This window comes from Elgaria multicarinata, chromosome 5 (assembly GCF_023053635.1).
Source record: "Elgaria multicarinata webbii isolate HBS135686 ecotype San Diego chromosome 5, rElgMul1.1.pri, whole genome shotgun sequence".
In the NCBI taxonomy this organism is placed as follows: domain Eukaryota; kingdom Metazoa; phylum Chordata; class Lepidosauria; order Squamata; family Anguidae; genus Elgaria; species Elgaria multicarinata.
In genome coordinates, this window is record NC_086175.1 from 113,145,767 (window position 1) to 113,166,869 (window position 21,103).

Sequence of the window (21,103 nt, forward strand, 5' to 3'; positions counted from 1 at the left end):
ATCCCTAACCATGTTTTCATTTAAAGTGACTGACACTGACACTGACACTGAATGAATGGGACTTCATTCCAGGGAACCATAGTTAGGCTTGTAGCCTGATTCTGTGCATATTGATATGGAACAATGGCACATTGAACATGGTGGTTAATAACCAAAGATTAGGCTGTTAGACTGCTTCAGGTAATACAGTTTTAGGGTGGGAACCGAATGATGTTAGTGGGTGTCAGGGATGTGACCAAAGGCCAGCTAAAGCTCTAGCAAAGTTCAGTAAACTTACTTGCAAATATTGTTTATCTTTGCCTTATAGCCTTCTTGGGAAAATTGATTTTTCTTGGTGGATTCTGTGTAAGATATTGACCTTGAAGAACAGTGTTCAAATCCTGTTTCAGTTATGAATTCCATAAATGACTTGCTCCAGGCCACCATCTCTCAGCCTCAGTTCTTGATCTGTATACATAGGAATAATGATGAGCTGTTTTGCAGGATTGTTATAACTTCAGATGCAGTAGCTCTGTATAATCAACTAAAATAGGCCCTCCTCTGTGTGACAACTTGAAGAGTGCTATCATGTCTCTCCTCAGGGTTCTTTTCTCAAGGCTAAACATGCCCAGTTCTTTCAGTCTCTCCTCATAGGGCTTTGTTTCCAGACCCCTGATCATCCTCATTGCTCTCCTCTGAACACGCTCCAGCTTGTCTGCATCCTTCTTGAAGTGTGGTACCCAGAACTGAATGCAGTACTCAAGATGAGGCCTAACCAGTGCCAAATAGAAGGGAACCAGTACCTCGTGCGATTTGGAAACTATACTGCTATTAATGCAGCCCAAACTACTGCTTGCCTCACTCCTAACCTCAGTGTGTTGATCTGACTTTTCAGAACAGAATCTGTGCATGCACAATCTGCACACTTATGTCATCTGTATCCTGCAAATACAGATTGTACAGAGAGAACTCTATGCATACAGCTTTCCCACATGTAGGCACTTTGTAAGAGAGCTGGGTCAATATATTGAGTCTGGGAGTGAGGTGAGCTTCCTCTCCAGGCATTGAATATCCCCTATAAACTTGCTACATGTAAGGCAAAGATAGGTTGATCTGAGTTTCGATTAAAGTCCTGTCAGACACTGGATAGAGATTCACTTGTGTGATGAATTTCTGATGGTAATAGTGTTTACGTAACCTCATATAGGAATCCAAACTATTTTATCAGGTATGTTATTTAGCATGCAATATGTGTTAATATTCCTAATGCTTTCCTAATGCAATCAAGACTTCATCTATATTGCTGCCCTATGAAGCTCTTGGCAGAATTCCTGAAAGATTCACTTAGGCATATTTAAAAAAACCAGTGTTTTTTCTGAGTTAACTAACAAATACACAAAACCTATTGCTTGGAATAACGTTCAAGCTCTTGTTCTTGGGATACATTCAGTGTCTGTCATTACATGAAGACTCTGATTGGGTTTGGATGACACGTTAACCTGCAATGGTTTATTTAACTAGGATAGCTTCGCATGTCGTCTGTGTGTTCTTTTTCTACCCACAGTGCTTTATTTCCCCAAAATAAGCCTGATGACCCATGGTCTGCAATAAAAGTTGTTAACCCATGAATGTCATCTGTTGCACAGAGTGACTTAAGTTGCTCACTTACAGAGTCGTTCAGCAAGAGCAGTCAAAAGCGCTGTCAGTGCTCTGCTTCTCTTGGGCGATGTCCGTTTCCTAGATCTGTCTAGCAACAGATTGCGTTGCAGAGCCATGCAAGGGTTTTGGCTGTGCGTTTGGTGCCTCCCAAGGGGGGGAACCTGTGTGTGAAATTTCCTCCCATTCCTGCAAATTTTCAAGGGTTTAGGTGGATGGAGAGGTGGGTGGAGCAGGAAAGAAAGCTTTGAGAAGCGGGGTGGGGTGGGGTGAGATTGGTGGGGGTGCAGGGAAGAGGCTAAAGATCGATGCTGCGTAAAGAACGACAGGGAATCAGCAGACAGAGGATATAGAAGAAGACACCCCTAGCGCATAGTGGGCCAATCAGAGACAGGCAGGTGACATTGCAGTAGCGCGAAGGATGTTGGGATATGGTTTCTACTGCAAAAGAAGCTGGGATGCCTACTCACTCGGGCAGCAACACTACAGAGGAGAAGGTGCGAGGGGTGGGGGAGAAATATGCTATGCACAGTAGATTATTTTCCCATCTGTGTAATGGGACCCAGTGGGCTATTTTCAAAATAAGCTACTGTGCATAGCTTATTAAACCACCATGGCTTAAAGGGACATGCAAACCTGCCCTCTGTCAGCAGACTGATCTATGGACTTGGTTCAGGCGTAACGGTCTCAGACCAGGAACAAGCCACACAAATCTTTACTTTTTTTCAGAAAATGGGCATGCGAGAGATTTCCTGGTTTCTTAAATCATAGTTTTTCATGAAATCTGAATTGTGGAAATTGTGAATTGAAGTCTCCCTATAAAATATTGCTTGGTTTCTTAAATCATAGTTTTTTGGGCTAGATTATTAGGTCTGAGCTAGGCCATGGTTTTTTTGTATGTGTTACGCTATTTTTTTTCTCTTTGGAGAGACATGAAAAGCAGAAATTACATACATTTGTGGAATCAAAATTGTACCATGTAAATTTCTTCAGCTAAAAAAAATTAAAAAATCAAGTGCTTCCCTAGTGCTTAGGAATGTTGGGTAAGTGTCCATGGGAACCTAACAAGAAAGCTGCTTGTTAGAAAACAACTGGCCAAGGGGCTTTATAGTTCTCAGTTTGTATTGAGGAAGACAACAGGCAAGAGTACCCATAGCAGGGGATTAATGTGACCATTAACTCTCCCTGTCAGCTAGACAAAGAAGATTATAGCCTTCTCAGACAACAGGCTCTTCCTTGACTTGGCTACTTCATATACTTCAACTTTGTTTCAGTTGGGGATAAGGGCTTGGGGACTATGGGTAAGGCCTCATAAAAATGCTGGGTTCTGAGAAATATGAAGGTAGAGAGAAATATGGCACAAACACTGTATGTGTGGAGATAACATAATTGTAGTTATATTTTTAAAAAGTCAAATCTGTATACACCAGGACTGTTAGCTAGAATTTTTTTGCTGTACTTTATTATTGCTTTTTAATCTTTAACTCTTTCTCTTTCTTAAGCTATGTAAGCAGCTTTTATTCCCTGCATTCTGAAACATTATTGTTGGCCTTAACAAATGTGAATTGCCATCCTGGAATGCTAAGATTTGAACTCTAGGATTGGAAGGAGAATGAAAGTTATCTGCTCCAGCCACTTATTTTAAAGATGAATTCTCATCATAAAAATATACTCAGCAGGTTAATTTGCATCAAGCAGATTGTTCAAGAACAGTAGTGGGCCAACTGTTGCACCCAGAAATCTGTGGATAGAATTAAAGCTGGCAGAACTGAAAGATTCTGATCTGACTCTGTAGTATATTGTGTGCTTCAACCACATCGAAGGAAATTGAGATCACACCACCACCACCACCATTTGCACTTTATCAGTCAGAATTGGGTACACAGGCATGCTGTTACTCAATGATATAGTCCATACATGTGGCTGCAAGCCAGTCTCTAAGGAAGTCTGTATGGCTAGACCACTAGCATGAGCTACCATGGCTAATTATCAAGGAAGTTGGGAGCCAAACATTCTGGAGAGTACTTAGTTGGGAAAAGCTGGGCTAAAACTCCTAGGCTGCTTTAATGTCCATGCAGATCTTGCTTTTCTACAACAAAATTGAGACTTTATATTATACTCTTTTTCTTCCCACTACCATTCTAGTTGGGATATTTAGCCCAGTACAAGTGCCCCATTATTTTCATATATTTTTCAACTTCTGCATGTCAACTTAATATAGAAGATGTTATTGAGAAGGAAAATCTGACCTTTAATAGCAGGGAAACTTTTTCCTTGTTTTGCTTTTCTTCTACACAGTCTCCTGATCTCCTACCAGTCAAAATCATTGCATGTGATGTACACCATGAGTCCACCCCCTGCTATTTATAATAAAGTACTGGACATTTCAATTTTGTTGTGATGCGTTAAAAATCTAGGCAAAGGTTGATTAATATGAGTACTTTGCAGTAAGGGACAAATCAAGAATGGTGACAGGTTTTATTCCCTTTTCCCTGAAACTTTGTAATGGCTTAGAATGTTGAATGCTGGATTTTCTTGGCAGGAAATGAGTTGTCTAAATATATAGGCTGCATTCAAACATCACTTTCAGCCATGATGGGTTAATCAAACAAATAAGCTACCATGCATAGTTTATTAAACTACTGTGAGTAGCTTATTAAATTACTGTGCATAATCTGAGTAATCCCCTGTCCTGCTGCTGTCCTCCCCCCCAGCAGTGGTGCTGTTTCATCGAGTCACGACATCACAACAGCCTGTTTTAACCTTCCACAATATCCCACTGAGAGATGAGAGGTTAATTCAGTACTTCCACGGCATCACCCTGACAAGGCACCAGTGGCTCTGAGGTGCTGGAAGTATGCAGGATTGAGACCAAACTTCATATGCAACCTCTCCTAGTTGGGAGGTACCTGATGCACCATCAAAGGAGCAAAAAAACCAGTATGCACCAAAAAGTGGGTGGCACAAATATACCCTGTGTACGAACCAAACTTCATAGACAGCCTCCCCTAGCAGGGATGCACATGAGGCCCATTGAAAACCCTATGTGTTGACAAAGCCACATGAGCGAAAGCAACTTTTTGCCAAAAAGGGGTTGGCCGCTATAACTTTATGGAAGTTTGCAGGAGTGGGATAAAACTTCATACACAGCATCCCCTGGCAGGTAGGCATACATGGCAAAAAGACAACTCTGCGCAGCTACCACCACCTGACCAAGATGGTGTTTAACACTTGGGGAGATTGCAGAGCTCACCGCCAGGGAAAGGGTTAGGGTGGGGGCAGTCTGTGAGCATGATCACTTGCTAGGCTCATCATAGAAACAGATCTGCCAGTTGGAGGACAGTGGTGGCAGCGGTTTTGACTGCTCTTGCCAAGCAACTCATAGGAGATCAAAATAACCCATGGTGACCACCACACAACACAATAACCCATGATGTGTTAAATAACCCACTCTGCATAGATAATCAGAGTGAGTTATTTTGGCCAATTAAGCCATTGTGGATTAAGAAACTCCTGACATGACACAATAACCCATGATGGGTTAAATAAGCCATCGTGGTTTATTTAACCCATCATGGGTTGTCATGATGTCTGAACCCAGTCATAGAGATATGCACTGAGCAGGGGGTTGTACTTGATAGCCTTATAGGCCCCTTCCAACTACTATTCTATGATTCTACACCTGCTTTTGAGGGCTGGTATTTTACTTTTTGATTTTTAGCTTGTACATTGTGTGATGGTAGTATTATCAGGGCTGGCAAGTGAATATGGCAGTTTTGATGATGGCAGGCAGAGGAGTGCTCAAAGGAGCATGTGAAGGCAGAAAACCAAGTGCAGGGAGTAGCAGCAGGGTATGTTAAGACTGAAGCAGAAGGAAGGTGCATGGATGGGAAACTAAGTGAGTCCACAGTCAATAACAGATTGATCTTTACTGGGGAGGCATGTTGCTTAGTCAAAAGAGTTTATTGTGCCAGGTGAAATATAATTGGTAGAATGATATTATACTGATAGAATACTGAAGCAGCAGAGTTCAGCTTGGGCGCAGCAGGTATAATACATCTGTGTCACGTCCCTCTAGACAGCTGCCTTGATTATCCTTCAGAGTGGCAGATAACTGGCTCAATGTGTCTGTTCAGTTTCCTCTTCAGAAAAAAGATCTCTTGCCCTGGTGAACAGAGTAAGATAGTAGGGTTGGGTTGCTAGTACCCTCAGTTTGAGATAATGGCATCTTAACACAACATTATAATAGTGCTACACCCCTGTGGCAGGCAGATACATTGGTACAAAGGTTGAGCATTGTTTAGTTATTTATGCTTGTTGAAATTCTATTGTTTGTCTATCAAACATGTGGAGGCTAATGGCTCTATGGGGAGAAGACTGTTAAAAGGTTAGAAAAGTAGAGGCAGGGTAGCTAGAAGCAGCAGCATATTCTCCACGAATTTGAAAATGTGTGTTATTGTCAGTACAATGTCTAGCAGAATAGGAAACATCTGGGGATTATATTAGACAGGATACTCAGCTTAGTATCCCCATTAGTATGTGATTCATTTCCCAGTCCCTAGACTGGCATTTCCCTGCTCTGTCTTCCTTACTGAGCAGATTTTATTAAGTTGGGTTTTAAAAAAATAACCTAGTCATCAAAGCAAACCTGGTGAACTTTAATAGATTATGTTTGGAAGTTGGAGGATTTGTTTTGAAATGTAGAGCTTATTTCTTCAGATATTCCAGAAGTGTTCAATACTTCTGCTGCACAAATGGCAAGTGAAATAAAAATGATAGAAGTTGTGTGATTCATTTTGTCTCAGCACAGTGCTATGTTTACTCCAAAGTAGTTTATAACCCAGCTGAAGCTGATTGTTCAGTATTCAGTTCATGACATGAACTAGCTGGATTTAAGTAGGAATTGCAAGGCAAGATAAAAGTGGGAGGTAGCAAAAGAAACACAGCTCTCTAGTCTACTGGTATTTTGCAGAGGAAGACATTTGCATGTGTCAAAATGTGAAAAAAATTGCTATAATTGAAGGGAAGAAGCCTGAAATGCAGGTATAATGCACCAGCACGCTTCCTTCTAGGCCACAGGTCACCTCCAGGTTGTTTGGGATTATTCCTAGAAAAACGAAGACTTCCAAGTCTCTTGGATTCCCAAAATAAACACTTAAGCCTGTCAGAAATTATTCAGTATCAAATGTTTGTGTGTGGAATCCATATGATTCAAGGTGGGTAAAACGATGCCAAGACTTTCAGAACAGTGGCTTTGGCTTTAATCCATGTTGGATTGTAAGTGATCAAAAGATGTTGGGTACAAACTACTGGAGAGCAAGTCTCACTGCAATTTAATGACAGCTGCATGAGAGTACAGTTGTCACTGGTCAAAATCAAATGAAATGGTCAAGAGCAGCCAACATGGTACTCTCCAGATGTGTTGGACTACAAATCCCAGCATACCACAGCCAGCCATAAATTAGAAATGCGCTATATGCATCAATATCCAGGATGATTGCTAAGAAAACAACACAGTATTTGTGAAATATAGGCTTAGATTCTTTCCCCTTTTTCTTCTCCTATCTGTCATTTAGAGAATTTTGTGTCTTAAATATTATAACTCGTATTTATAACATTTAAGTGTTTATAATATTTAATCACATTAAATCACATTAAGCTAATCACAAAGTGTGATTAGCTTAATCATTTCTGTTGGATCTACCATTTAATGCAAAGATGCATAAAGACTGATCTATTCCGGCAGGCCTATCCAGTGAAATTTTAGAATGTTTTCAGAATGTTTTAAAGATGTTTTAATTATGTATGGTATGTTTTTAATCAATTTTTAATATGTATTTTATATCATGTTTTTATACTGTGTTATATACTTTGAATGGTTTTAGTTTTTGTGAACCGCCCAGGGAGCTTCGGCTGTTGGGCGGTATAAAAATGCAATAAATAAATGGTGGCTGGTTTTTCCTATATTTAAAGAACAAATCAGGACAATTAGAATTCTTACTTGAATCTGAATTCTACTTCTAATCTATATGTCAGGTGTAGGTTTTAGCAACTTGTAGTTAGATTTATTAGAACTAGTTTGGAATGTCTGTGCAAGCTTATCTCTATCAGGATTTTCAGGGAAAGCACACACCCTCCATTGACCTTGGGGCTGTAAGACTTCTGTGGGAAACTGGTAAGAGTTTTTTGAAAGGTGGGGGCCCCTTGCTGAAGGAGTCACTCAGATTGTAGTGTCATCTTGGTGGGCTGAGCGGTGCCGCCCTGTTTGGACACGGGCATGATTTATGATCCAGAGCCCCTGTCTGTCAAGTGGTTTTGAACAGGCCCATGCCTCTCTTTATTGCTTGGATCATCTTTTGTCTAGCCCAAAATCCCTCCCTGTTTGGCTCCATCATCATTTGGGACTTTGAAAGCACTCTGTACATGGACTTTCTCCTATTTGGACTTTGGATTTCTAAGGACTGTGCCATGAAAAGTACTGTGAGGCTTTTCATAGACTTGAACTCACATTTGCTGTGGATTGCGTGTTGGTTGTCAGCACAGACTGGCTGGGATTGACCATTGGACTTTTCCTCTGTCAGACTCAGGTGGCAGGGAGTTCCCGGTGCTAAAGTACGTGCACAGGAGTTCTTGTGCCTGAGATTTTTACCCACCCCGTGATCTTGTTTTGGCTTTGGCCATGTTCCCTGAGTTACCAACGTGTAGCTGCATTTTAGGCATGGTTTGATAAGCCTTTCAAGAATTCCCCATTGTGATTGCCTGAATGATCATATCAGGAATCTTTCCCCTCCCTTGGTTGGGATTGGAATAGAGATGTGAAGGCCCGGAAAAAAACTGGAAAAATTTGGAAAAAGCCCATTTTTTTCCTGTTTTTTCCGAAGCCTTTTTTGAAAAAATGAAGAAAAAACAGATTACAGGATGTTTTATTTTAGCATGATGAATAAAATGTTTAAGACAAGGTGTTCAGATATTTACTTCTTCAAATGATTTCTAAAAACTATACAGAATCAGATTATTACAATATCTGTGCACCAAGGACAAGCAAGTCCTAGGTTGCAAACTGAGACTACAACTCTCAAATGCAAGAGGAAGATGCATTTCTGCCTCTAGGGGGCACTTCCATGGAAGCAGAGACTGAAACTAATACTGATAGGTATAGGTCAGAAAATGAGTCTGATTAAATTTCATGCATATTCATTGAATCTTGGTGTCCCCCCCCCCATTTTTCTCAGTTCTTTCTATGGGAATGGGGGCTTTATGTCTTGACACTGAAGGACTAGCAGAGACATAAATACTTTTCTTTGTTACTAATGTTGGTGGTTTCTTCAGTTGTTGTTTTTTAAAATTGTTTTTTGCCTGCTTCTAATAAACTGGCAGAACCAAAGAGGTTTCTTACAGTTCAGGTGTTGCTAACAGTTCAGGAGCTTGTAGCTCCATTTGTTACCAAAAAAAAGTTAAAGTAATTAAATTTGTAATAATTGTTTGAATACACTACTTTTAATATACCAAATGTAATAATTTTATGCCAAACCAACTTGGACATAATTACATTTTATGTTCCTAAAGTAACAACGTGACTTTCAATCTGTAAAAAAAGTGCTAATATTGCATTATTTCAATTTTTCCGGAAATTTCCGTTTTTTTCCGGAAAAAAATTGAAAAAAACATTTTTTTTCCGTAGCTTCAAAATTTCCAGAAATTTTACATCTGTAGTTTGGAACTCATTTTTGGAACTGTTGATATGACAACTAGGACACCAAGTTGTTATTGTAGTGAGTAGCATTTTGACTGTACATTATCTTGGAGTCTAAAGCTTTCTCACCATCTATCAGCTTTAAGTATTTCTGAAGTGTGTAAACATTAAGCTTTTCACCATGAGATTTCCTCAAATAAAAGAAGTCTCACTGATGTGAGTGTCCTGTCTCAGTTTGCCAGCACATCTAAATGCTAGAGGGAAGGTGACCCATGACACTATAGATGACAGCTATAGAATTATAGCAAGAGTGTTAGGACAGAGCATAATAATATTAATCAAACATTTGTGCTTATTAATATATTTCTGCGCAACAAATTCTTACCTTGTGGTATTTTTTTTAACCATGCTTTTGCTGGACATGTTAACATTTCTAGAGTCAAATGAAACTTAATTCTTGAATTTATGCTCTACTGTCATCATCAAAATGATGAGTAGAATCTTTCTGTCCCCAAAATAACAACATATAGATGCTTGTTGAAACAGTTCAAATGAATGACATCCCTAAAGGTTGTGGATTCAGGTCTTGTGCTGCAAGTGGGAGGCCCACCCACTTTTCTCCACTGCCCAACTGATTAGCCATTGGCTGGGTGGCTGGGGAAAGAGCGCTGTTCCTGTGCTGCTGTTAGTAACATAGGGACAGTGATATTCATAGGATTGCTGGGAGGGGGTGCTTAGATGACGACTCTTAGGGTCCCACTTGGTCTGTTGCTGCCAGAGCTCTGAAGCATCGTGGGAAAGGGAGGAGAGTCAGGAAACATGGCAGGGATTGGGATTGGGGTCGAAGGCATTCTTTGGGAGCTCAGATGTGGCATCCCCACAGCAAGACTCTTCTGGTTGCCCCATGTCTTCTGTGGGAGTGGGGTTCACAGTGCCATTTAGTTGGGCAGTGAGGAGGCAGTGCAGCGATTTTGGCTGTGTTGGGATCACTGGTGGGGTCCATCAGATTCCCTGGCCCCACTCACCCACCAGTGTGTTTCCTGAAGATTTTCTTAAACACCCCTTGCTGTAATTGTGGAAACAATGTGCCCTCCTACTTCTATTTATTTATTTCCATGATCTGTTGTTTAATTTGGAGGTAAAAATTATCTTGATTTATATCTTCACCCACCTCCCTTTGTTTATTTATGAACATGATCTTTGAAATACTCCTTTTATCTTGCTCATTGCGCATCTGTAAATCCAACTTGTTCTATTTTTTCTTGAGAATCTTTGATCAAAACTTAGAATCCTTTCTTCTACAAGTAACATGAATTGAAACATTGTTTAATCTTTTTATATGAAAGGAGAAATCCTTGTAATTAACTATAACTATGATAACAATGTTAGAGACATTCTATTTCAGTTGTGATTGTTTTTATTTTGAGGAGAAACTCATTATTTTTTTCAAATGTTTTAGCTAACTTGTGGCTTTTTTGCATCTTTTCTCTTCCTTCACATTGTAAGGTATAAATTATTCCTAAGAATCAGAAGACCAATTTAATACATTCAACCTAGATGATGATAGGATAATGTTCTTAGTCAATTTAAGGTTATGTTTTACTGAAATAAACTTTTACTGATGCAACAGTTAATTTATAAACTCTTTGTTATAATGGATATGCTTCCATATTAGATGGAGCCAATAAGTAAATATTACTCTGTATTGCATTTAGCATTGTCCATTAAGCTGAAACTATCGTAACTGTTTCTTGTTCTTCTCTGATCTCAGAATAAGTGCTAATAGATGGTACTTATATAGGTGGCTAGGCTTGGTGTTTAGGCTCCTTTTATATACAACCATGTACTTGGAGCACACCACACCAGTGGAGTATAATATCCCAATTAGATTTTGAGTTTGCTCAAGTGTATTAAATTGATTCCTCAATGGTAATTTTTCCTGTCCGCTCTTCCTCATGAGATTAAAGTTATTTTTAGCATGTTGAATCTGCTACTGCATGGGTATAATCCTACCATGCTACATTAATCCAAGACCATGCCAACAACAGTAACTGAATTCTATATTAAAACTACCTTGTTCACTTAGCTGTTGGTTGAAGAACCTCTTGTCCAGCAAGTCATGCCATAATCAGTGCTGGCAAAGGGACTAGAAGTGAAGTTCAACCATGTCAGATACATGGCCCAACACAAGACCAGAACCAGTAAACTGCAATCAAGGAGCAGGAATGAAAAGATGCAGCACATTACTGGGACTGCAGAATAGAGAAATATTTTAACTGTTGATTAAATCAAGTGAGCAGGTCTCCACAAATTCACTCACAGATCCCCTTCCACTGCCTAAAATGGCAGAGAACTGTAGAGAGGTCTCTTATGCCTACATCAAAGTTCAGCACAACAGGAGACTGACGTACAAAGCGAAGGGAGGGAGGGGCACTTTTTTGATGTCAGTTTGAAAGAAGGAAGAAGTGCTTCCTTTTTGCTCTGAAGTTCAGCGTAATATGAAATATACAGACATATACCACCTTCTAAGTCAGGGGTGAGAAACCTCTGGAGGCCAATTTTGCCTCCACCAGAGGCTGTATCCTGCCCCAGAACTGCTGCCATCGCCAATTTTGCTGCTGAAATTCAGTGATGCAGCACCAGCCAAAGAAGGATATATTTTACTTTAAAAACAAGGCACAAAATTGTGCATCCTTTGGCATATGTCGAAGGCTTGGGAGAGGGGAAAGGTTGATGATGATTACAAATAGTGGCTGGCTATTGAGCCAAGCCAGTATTTGTGGGCCACTGGAAGTGAGTCAAGCCACATAAAACATGGGAAAGTGAAAAATTCCTTTCTGATCCTGCATGGAGTAATCTAGTAGAGTTGAAGCAAAGCATCTGCCCGCCTTCTTATTGTGGAAACTCCTCCTATCCAGAGGAAGAAGTCATCAAGCTTTTGCACACTTCTTTTGGAACCAATATTGGCCAAATCAACAATGGTTAGTCAGAGTTGTACAGTGATAAACAAAAATACCCTAATCTTATCTCTTATATTTTCCTAGCTGAGAAGTACATAGCATTTTAAAAAAATATTGTTGATAATTTGAAAAAGGATTCCCCATGAGGACTATATAGTGAACATCACTAGAAATAGAAGAAAAGAAATAGCTACCTTGGAAGCTTTTAAAATAAATATGCAAACAGCTAGCACTGTATCAACTTCTATCTTGTTTTGGGTTTCCTAGGTGTGCATAATTAGTGTTAACATATTTAGGGACAAATAACCTTTAGGACTGGGGTGACCCTTTCTATATAGTTTTAGAATTCTATTGTGCAGGTGCAGTGTATACAGTGAGACTATGCTGAGACAGTATCTTTTATCAGTTTAGCTGGTGGAAATTTTATTTAAAAGCAGCACTGATATATCCATTCAAAGTGCTGGTATTAACATTTGAAGCCCTAAACAGCTTGGGGCCAGGCTATCTGAAGGAATGCCTCCTCCCGTATGTACCTGCCCGGACCCTAAGGTCATGCTCAGGGGTCCTTCTCCACGAGCCCCTGCCAAAGGAAGTGAGGCCGGTGGCTACCAGGAGGAGGGCCTTCTCTGCTGTGGCACCCCGGCTGTGGAATGAGCTCCCAAAGGAGGTTCGCTTGGCACCTACGTTATATGCTTTTAGATGCCAAGTGAAGACCTTTTTATTCTCCCAGCATTTTAACAGTCTATAAATAAATTTTAACTTGGTGTTTTAAATTTGTAATTTTGCATTTCTGCTTTTTTATCTAGTTGAGCTTTTATATTGTATTATATATTTTGGTTTTATAGTGTTGATTTATACTTTGAATGTTTTTAATTTTTGTGAACCGCCCAGAGAGCTCCAGCTATTGGGCAGTATAGAAATGTAAATAATAATAATAATAATAATAATAATAATAATAATAATAATTTACATGGGAGTGAGCCCCATAGAACTCAGTGAGACTTACTTCTGAGTAGGCATGTATAGCGTTGTGGTGACAAGCCACCAGTGTGATACTGTATTAGGATTTTTCTGACCATCCCATGTCCTGCTGATGGTAATTTCACTGCTAAAAGTTAACATGCCAGTCCATTTTTTAAATGATACTCTTTATATAGTCATATCTATAGATGGTTCTGTTCAGCAATGTTGGTGACAAACGATTGTATTTTGAATGTCACTTTTCAGCAAGGGCAAATGAAAAAATTGCCATAATAAAGTTTGAGCATTGAACTCGGTTCACTGCCTCTTTCAGGAACGCTGATTATTGTTGGTTCATTTCACTTCCGTACTCTAGGGAAGTGTAAATAAACTGTATGCTCTATTTCACAGTTGCTGTTTGCTTCTTCTCAGCTTGCATGCACATGGAATGACAAATTATCATTACTTTAAAATTGTCCATGGGATCACAGCAAGGTACAACTGTTCAAACTTAGAGAGCATGTCATAGAAGGAATGATTACTAGCTAAAATTTGTCACTAGGGAGGAAACTAGTTTACCTTTAGCCAGTTAGTTTCATCTGAGCCCAGAAACCATGGTTACTGGGTTCAGAACAAACTAGGAGATTAAACCACAGTCTTGGCTTGTTCTGAACCTGGTGACCATAGTTTCCCAGACTGGACGAAATGGGGAATTATGGTTAGTTGTGGCATACTGAGGTGAGAGGAGGCTGGGTCTGCACGCACACTCGTAAGACTCATTCACAACTCTGCTTATTAAACCACAAAATACTAAAACTGGGACACTGAGCCTGAGAGCTTGTTTAAGGACACAAAGTATATCTGGGTCTTACATGGTTTTCAATCTAGGGCCAGATCTACACCAAGCAGGATATAGCAGTATGAAAGCAGTATATAAGAGGCAGAAGCCACACTGCTGCTTTATAGCGGTATTGAAGTGCGCTGACAGCTGTAGGGGCCCATGACAGATACCATATACCGCTTTCATAGTGCTATATCCTGCTTGGTATAGATCTGGCCTAGCTCTTCAGTCCTCTATCCACTGGTGCATATGGCTCCTTTATTACAGCTCTTTCTGCTTTGGTTGTCTTTCCCAAGCTTCATTTTCTTAAAGGAACAGAGAAATAAAATTGAGGGAAGTCTGTATTCTGCATTTCCTGTTGTTTGTCAGGAGCACACATACACAAAGCCACTTCTTCCACCCCTGCCCAGAATGAAAATGGGCATAGCTTTCATCATTAAGCAATTTCCTCGCTAAATAGATTAAGCAATTTTTGTGAAGGGGTTTGTGCACATTTATTGAACATATGTATTGATTTTCTCTAAGTTCTTGGATTTCGGAAAATAACAAATGCATTTTTTCTAGAGTTATCCTAATTTGTTTAGATCATCTTCGTTCATATTTTATTAATGTTGTTCGTTTCTAAAAGACTACTGCTGTATTAACTTTTGTTTTCTGTTTTTTTCTAGTTACAATTACCTCAACTGGAGAAAAAGGTAGGAATATTTCTTTCTCAATAAAAAGTAATGTTTTAAATTTTGTTTTCTTGGTTTCTTATCTTAATCCGCCTTGTGGGTTTTTTTTCTTTCTGATGTAGAAAGGGATAGTATCAGAGAGAAGCCAGTTGAAATTGGAGCTGGGAAATGGAGAAAAGTTGCAGAAGTAGAAAAGAGAAGGAATCAGGTTCTAAACAACTGAGGGGAGTAAAAGGAAGACTTGAAATTAGTCAATCAATTAACAAAGCAAACCTTCCTGTCCTTGAAAAAAAAAATGCAATTGGAATGTAGGGGTAGAATTTGTAGACTGGAAAGGAATATGTCATCGGGTAAAAGCTCAGGCTCCTAGAGTTCTTAAGCACCAGTTGCTGCTGAGCTCCAGAAGAAGGATAGTGTTGGAAGACAGAAGCAAAAGAGACTGTGTGGAGGAAGCAGCATTAAACATAGAGATGGAGAGAAGCTAAAACACAATACTTCAACCAATACCAGCCCAACCCATCAACCCCGCCCCCAGTATTTGCAGGAAGGGAGAGGAAAGGGATGAACCCATTGATGCTGTTAAGAACTAAAGAACCGACTGTTCTCCAAAAATCTGCCCCTGGATTTCCTGACAGCCTAACTTAGCTGCTGTAGTGCATCATCCTTCCCGGAGCATTTTTGCTGCCAAGATGAAAGATTTTTTCACCCTTAGTCTGTGGGTGAGTGGGTTTGTTGAAGGCTTCCTATGAGAAGAAATGATTATTTAACTTGTTGAAGCCTATGGTGTGCATATTTTCTAAGTATTCAGCATTACCCTGATATGCTAGTTATATTCATTCTCAAAGTGTTGTCCATCTGCATGAAATATATCACTGCTTACAAAATGTATATTCTGATCTAGTTTGTTAATTTAACTTACTATCCAGTCAACAATTTTGTTTTCTTCCTCCTCCTTGTGAAGTCTGTCACTATTCTTCCTGTTCAGTATTCTAATATTGTGAACCACTCTAGTTTTATCCATTTTATTTCTTCCTCTTTCTGTTCCATAGTTCTCTTCTGTAACACTGTATATGGATTTGTAGTAAATGCTTGTGGTAAAACAGTCCCTTATTTTTTGCTACACCTGTAAAGTAGGGTTCCTGATTCTAAAATAATCTAACATGTAGAGAATTATGTTATGCATGTACCAAGTCTCTGTAGTACTGTCTCAGAATTTCTCTCCAAGGAAGAAGCAACTATGGCAGGATGCTGCATGGAAAATCTAGTAAACTAGGATTAGCAGTAGTTTTGCTGCTGACACACTCAATTCAAAATTCAGTTAAATCATGCATTTGAAATTGAGTTCAAACAATGATTAATTAATTGCCTGGCTGAAGTTAAATCAGATTTTTGTGTGAAGTAAATCTGGATTTAGACACTTTAATAATCAAGCTTATTCTCATAAATCCTGAAATTTAGAACCCCCATATGAGAGTGGACTCTGTGCTTAGGTTAGATTCTTAAAATCTCAAAGTTAATGACTTTACCTTTAAAAAAAAAGAATTTCTTTTAAATGTGCCATTTCAGAATTGGTTTTTAAGCATTGCTTTCTATTTTTGTAATATCTTCTTCTGAGAGTTTAAGATTTTGTATAACTTTTTTAAAAAAGCAGTCACAGGACAGTCTAGTAGTGTGTGCATAGTGCCTTTGGAACAGGTGGAAACTCCTAACGTTTCTAGGATTGTGTTGAAGCTTAATTGTATATCTTCTTAAACCTTTATCCCTTTTCAGCTTGGGAAAGTAGGTCAACAATTTCTCCTTTGGTATGAGAATGTGACAGAAAGAGTAGCATTAAATATTCAACACCATGCAACATTCTTCCCCACCAACACCACCAACAGTTAGTCACAAAAGGTGCTTTCTTTCACCATTCCTAAGATACTTCTAGAGATGCTTAGAAATAGAAAGTCTTCAGTGATTAACAGCATAGCAGCAACTCCTGGATTTAGGAGGTGATAGCAACCCTGGGCATTAGTATTCTATTGTCTTCTTAATATAGCTTAAATATGCCTATTTAGTAAACCAGGTTGGATTAGAAACAGTAAGCCCAAAAAGTACTGGCTGAACTTGGCAGTACTTTAAAATGATGTGGGAACTCTTGAAAAGACACAACTTGCTTCTTAACTTCATAGGGTGTAATTCACAAACATACTGAACTGATATGTGAGCCTCCCTTGCCAACATAGGCAGCTCAGACCTGGTAAACCCCAGGCATACCTGGGATCCTGGGCAACGATCACCAGACCAGACCCATTCCAGGCCATGTTTACAGTTGCTCTGAGCTGTTACAGAAGCATCAGTTCTATTAGATACCTTCTGCACCATGGGCTTCCTAAGCTTGCCAGATCTCAGCTGCCGATGCTGTTGCACAGGGCTGCATGTGTGCATGTGTAATATCAACACTGGATAATAGATTTGTGGTTCACACTCTTTCTTTTGTGATTGTTAGCCTGCTATGGGCTGAAGTTAGGTGAGGAATACTTGCTAGAAAGAGCATTTAATGCTTATTTATTATTTATTTATTTACAATATTTATATACCGCTCCCCACTGAAAATTTCAGAGCGGTGTACAAGATAAAATTGGGGGGGGGGGACAGAATAAAACACTTAAAACAGATTTTAAAAGAAGTAAATACAGTGACTCATGGCTGGACATTAAGGAAAGGCTTCCTGGAATAATGATACTTTCAGGAAGCGCCGAAAGGAGTACAAAGTTGGCGCCTGCCTGACCACCAAAGGCAAGGAGTTCCACAGGAGGGGAGCCACCACACTGAAGGCTCTTCCCCTGGTGGACTCCAATTGGAGGATGGATCTAAGTGGAACCACCAGGAGCAGACCCCCGGATAACTTCAGTGACCGGGCAGGTTGGTAGGGGAGAAGGCGCTCTCTCAGGTATCCTGGTCCCAAGTTGTTTAGGGCTTTGTACACAAGTACAAGAACCTTACACCTGGCCCCAGTAGTGAATAGGCAGCCAGTGCAGTTCACTCAGCAGAGTAGTTCACTCAGCAGAGGACTTACATGCTGGAAAGGGACAGCTCCAGACAACAGCCGAGCTGCAGCATTCTGCACTAGCTCCATCTTAAAAGACACTAATACAAATCTTACTCAGTTAATGAGTTGATAGCATCAGTTTTAATAATTTTATTGTTATTGTATCTCAGTACAATACAAAGTGATGTAAGATGTTACTTCTCTGGATTACTATTCTTAGTATGCCATAAACATCACAAATTTCTCCTTGTTACAAATATACGTGTACTGGGAGGTACTTCAGTCAACAAGCAGCTATTTTACGCCAGAAAAATAGCTTGCTAAATGACCAGTATAAAAGAAAACTAGTTTCAAGTTGAAAATCTCTTGGTCATCTTGTGGTATCATTTCTCTCTTGGTCACTCTGAGCTTTCTATGTAGTATGACCGCCTCACCTGTAGGTCATGTGGATTTCCTAGAAATATAGCAAGACAGGGATCCTGCAGCGCAATGGGTTTCTCATTTCTGTGTGAAGTCTTGTCCCTCTCCTAAGTCAATCAAGTTATAGAGGAGCCTGTCAGCTTATGGGACTATCCTGTAGAAGTAAATGGAAGTCTTTCTCTTCTATAAGTAAAAACCTACAATGGAAATACAATCGAACCATTACATTAATGGGCAATTCACTCTGGACCAAACTGCACATTACACTTAATAGGTAGTGCATAGCTACATCTCCTTTTAACTTATATTAATTTCAGGCAGCTGGTGCTGTTCTCACCAAGAATATAGTCCGCAAGGATAAGCCTCCCCTCCCTCATGTGATTGGACCCCCACCTGCACAGCTAGGAAACTTTGGGAAACTTTTCCTAAGCATTCTAGTGATGTTGGGCAGGGGGCAATTTTAGTTTTGATTCCACTGGCGAGGGAAGATATAGATCTCCCCTCCCCACATACTTCATTCTCATTAAAGACTACTCTATGCATTTATTTATTTATTACATTTCTATACCGCCCAATAGCCGAAGCTCTCTGGGCGGTTCACAAAAATTAAAACCATAGTAAGACAACTATGCATATGCACCCGTAATTAATAAAGGTAAAAGAAAGAGGGGGGGAAATAGCTATAACGTATATAATAAAACATAACGTAGTTTGGCGCTAAGAGAACAAACCAGAAATCGTTTCAAGTGTATGGCAGACATGGTTTCATATAAAGAGCATTCCTACAAGCATAGTATATAAAGAAGGAGAGGCAGTGCTGTTCCTCAAATTGAAATGTGTAAACTTTCATGTGATCTGAAACGTTATTTTGCATTAACAAGTATGCAAACAAATTGAAGAGAACTCAGTGGAGGACATATGACAACAAGAATGGAAATGTATTTGAACAAAAGAAGGAACTGGGAATATTTAACTTAAAACTGGGTTTAAGTCTGCAGTCCTCAGCTATTGCAAAAGGGACTCATAAAGGAATGGGGAGGCATTGGTTTAGCACTGCAAGGAACTGCAGTTGTAGCAAAATATATTGTTTATGACATCCAAACACAAACCTAAGACTGTAGGAGTGTTTGGTTAATTTTAGGAACATTGCTCATTTTTTAAACTTTATTTCTTTATTTAATGAGCACTCAATTGACTGCCTGAGAATAAAGTAAATCCTGTTCTTTTTTCCTTTTTCTTTTTGGCATACATGTTAGACCCTTTAGAATCCACAGTGAATTTACTTAAATCAAGGTGATTTAGAAATCATTGACTTATATATTTAAAAAATCCATTTGCACTCTATAAATATTTATTCTAAATAAGTCCATGGTAATTGCTTGATATAATTATTAAAATGTTGATTTATACTAAATAGAGCCTGTGTGCTACCTGGAAGGGTATATTTTACCTATATATTATTTCTTAAATATGTCATGTTTACTATTTTTGGAAATAAGCAATGTATTGTATACTATTAGCAGATACTTCTTCTGCAAAGCTGTATTAGGAGAGAAAATAACTATATATAATACACAATCTGTATTTTATTTCAAAATATAGATTTGTTTGCCTCTCTCTCTTGCTCTCTGTACACATGCAGGAATTGTGAACAAGACCTAGAATTTTCCAAAAGCAAGGTTAATAGTTGCTTTTAGGAGATAAGTGTTTTTCCATGGGGTATACATTTGGTTGATAGTTATAAATATTCATAATTCAAGAACTCAGCCAGTTGCAGAACCCAGATGGTTAAGACGATGTACATTCGAAGTACCAAATCCCCCAGATAGACTCAGTGAGTGATCCTAGTAAGTTACAGGATAGCATATCCTCGAACAGCAGCTGGATCCAAATGTCTGTGATGACTTGCCAGTTCCAAAGCCCATAATAATAAATATAGTGTATGATCTACCAAGGCATATTTATAATGCTTAACCTCAAATGGCAGATATTTTACTTATGATTCATTATTTCCATAGGAAAGCAGCTCTTAACTCAGTGGCTGAATTTAGACATCACGCCAAGCTGTCAAACAATTGCTTAGTGCAACACATACCATAGTTTCAGCTCCCAAACCACTGGACAAACTATTGTTTAGACCTCTTTTTCTGTGTGTGTTTCCTTTCTGCTTGGCAGTCTAGGTGCAGTGGTCTTTTGAGATGGAGCGACAGCCATGGACAGTATCCAACGCTATCCTTGTACATCTACTGATTGTGTTACACCAGCAGCACTCAATGCCATTGCTACAGGAAGCTAGCACTTCCTAGAGCAACTCCGTAAACGAGGCAAAACATTCATTTCCAGAACAACAGCAAGCAGAGCTCTCCTCTGTGAGCTCCATAGATCTGTTCTAGTCTGTAAATGAGCATTTCAGCTCATTTCCAGAATTGCTCTAACACTTCTCACTGTGCCAGCAGTGGTTTCTGCTGGTGCATGGGCTCCTTTGGATATTGCCCTATGATTTGTCAATCTGCAAAAAGTGCCAAACTATCACTGACCTGGTTCACATGATTTAAATAAGCCATGGTGGCTTATTTAAATTGCAGCACGTGCCAGGTGTGTGTGGGATGCAATTTCCATAATGACCGTCCGGACGCAATTTGTCATGTTATCCATCCTGGGCAAGGTGGCTTGATGGAGGAGGAAACAACCTTCTAATAATACTACAACAGCCCATGTAGCACCACAATTTAAATAAGCCATGGTGTCTTAAGTAAGCCACTGTAGCATATTTTGATTGTACAAACCAACCCAATAGCACAAACCATTGCCTAAAAGCCCACTTCAACCCACGGCTTCCGATTCTGGTTTCCCGTCCACTTGCAAACCTTGGCTTATCAGTTTGAACAT

The 21,103-nt window shown here is 39.4% G+C and overlaps 1 protein-coding gene across 4 annotated transcripts in view; it reads left to right on the plus strand.

The window, feature by feature from the left end:
• ZDHHC20 (zinc finger DHHC-type palmitoyltransferase 20) overlaps positions 1 to 21,103 on the plus strand; it is a 55,988-nt gene that overhangs the window by 2,009 nt on the left and 32,876 nt on the right. For all 4 annotated transcript variants that reach the window (XM_063127067.1, XM_063127068.1, XM_063127064.1 and 1 more), the window contains exon 2: positions 14,758 to 14,784. In XM_063127067.1, coding sequence (XP_062983137.1) covers positions 14,758 to 14,784 — 27 coding nt within the window. The remainder of the gene's footprint in view (positions 1 to 14,757; positions 14,785 to 21,103) is intronic.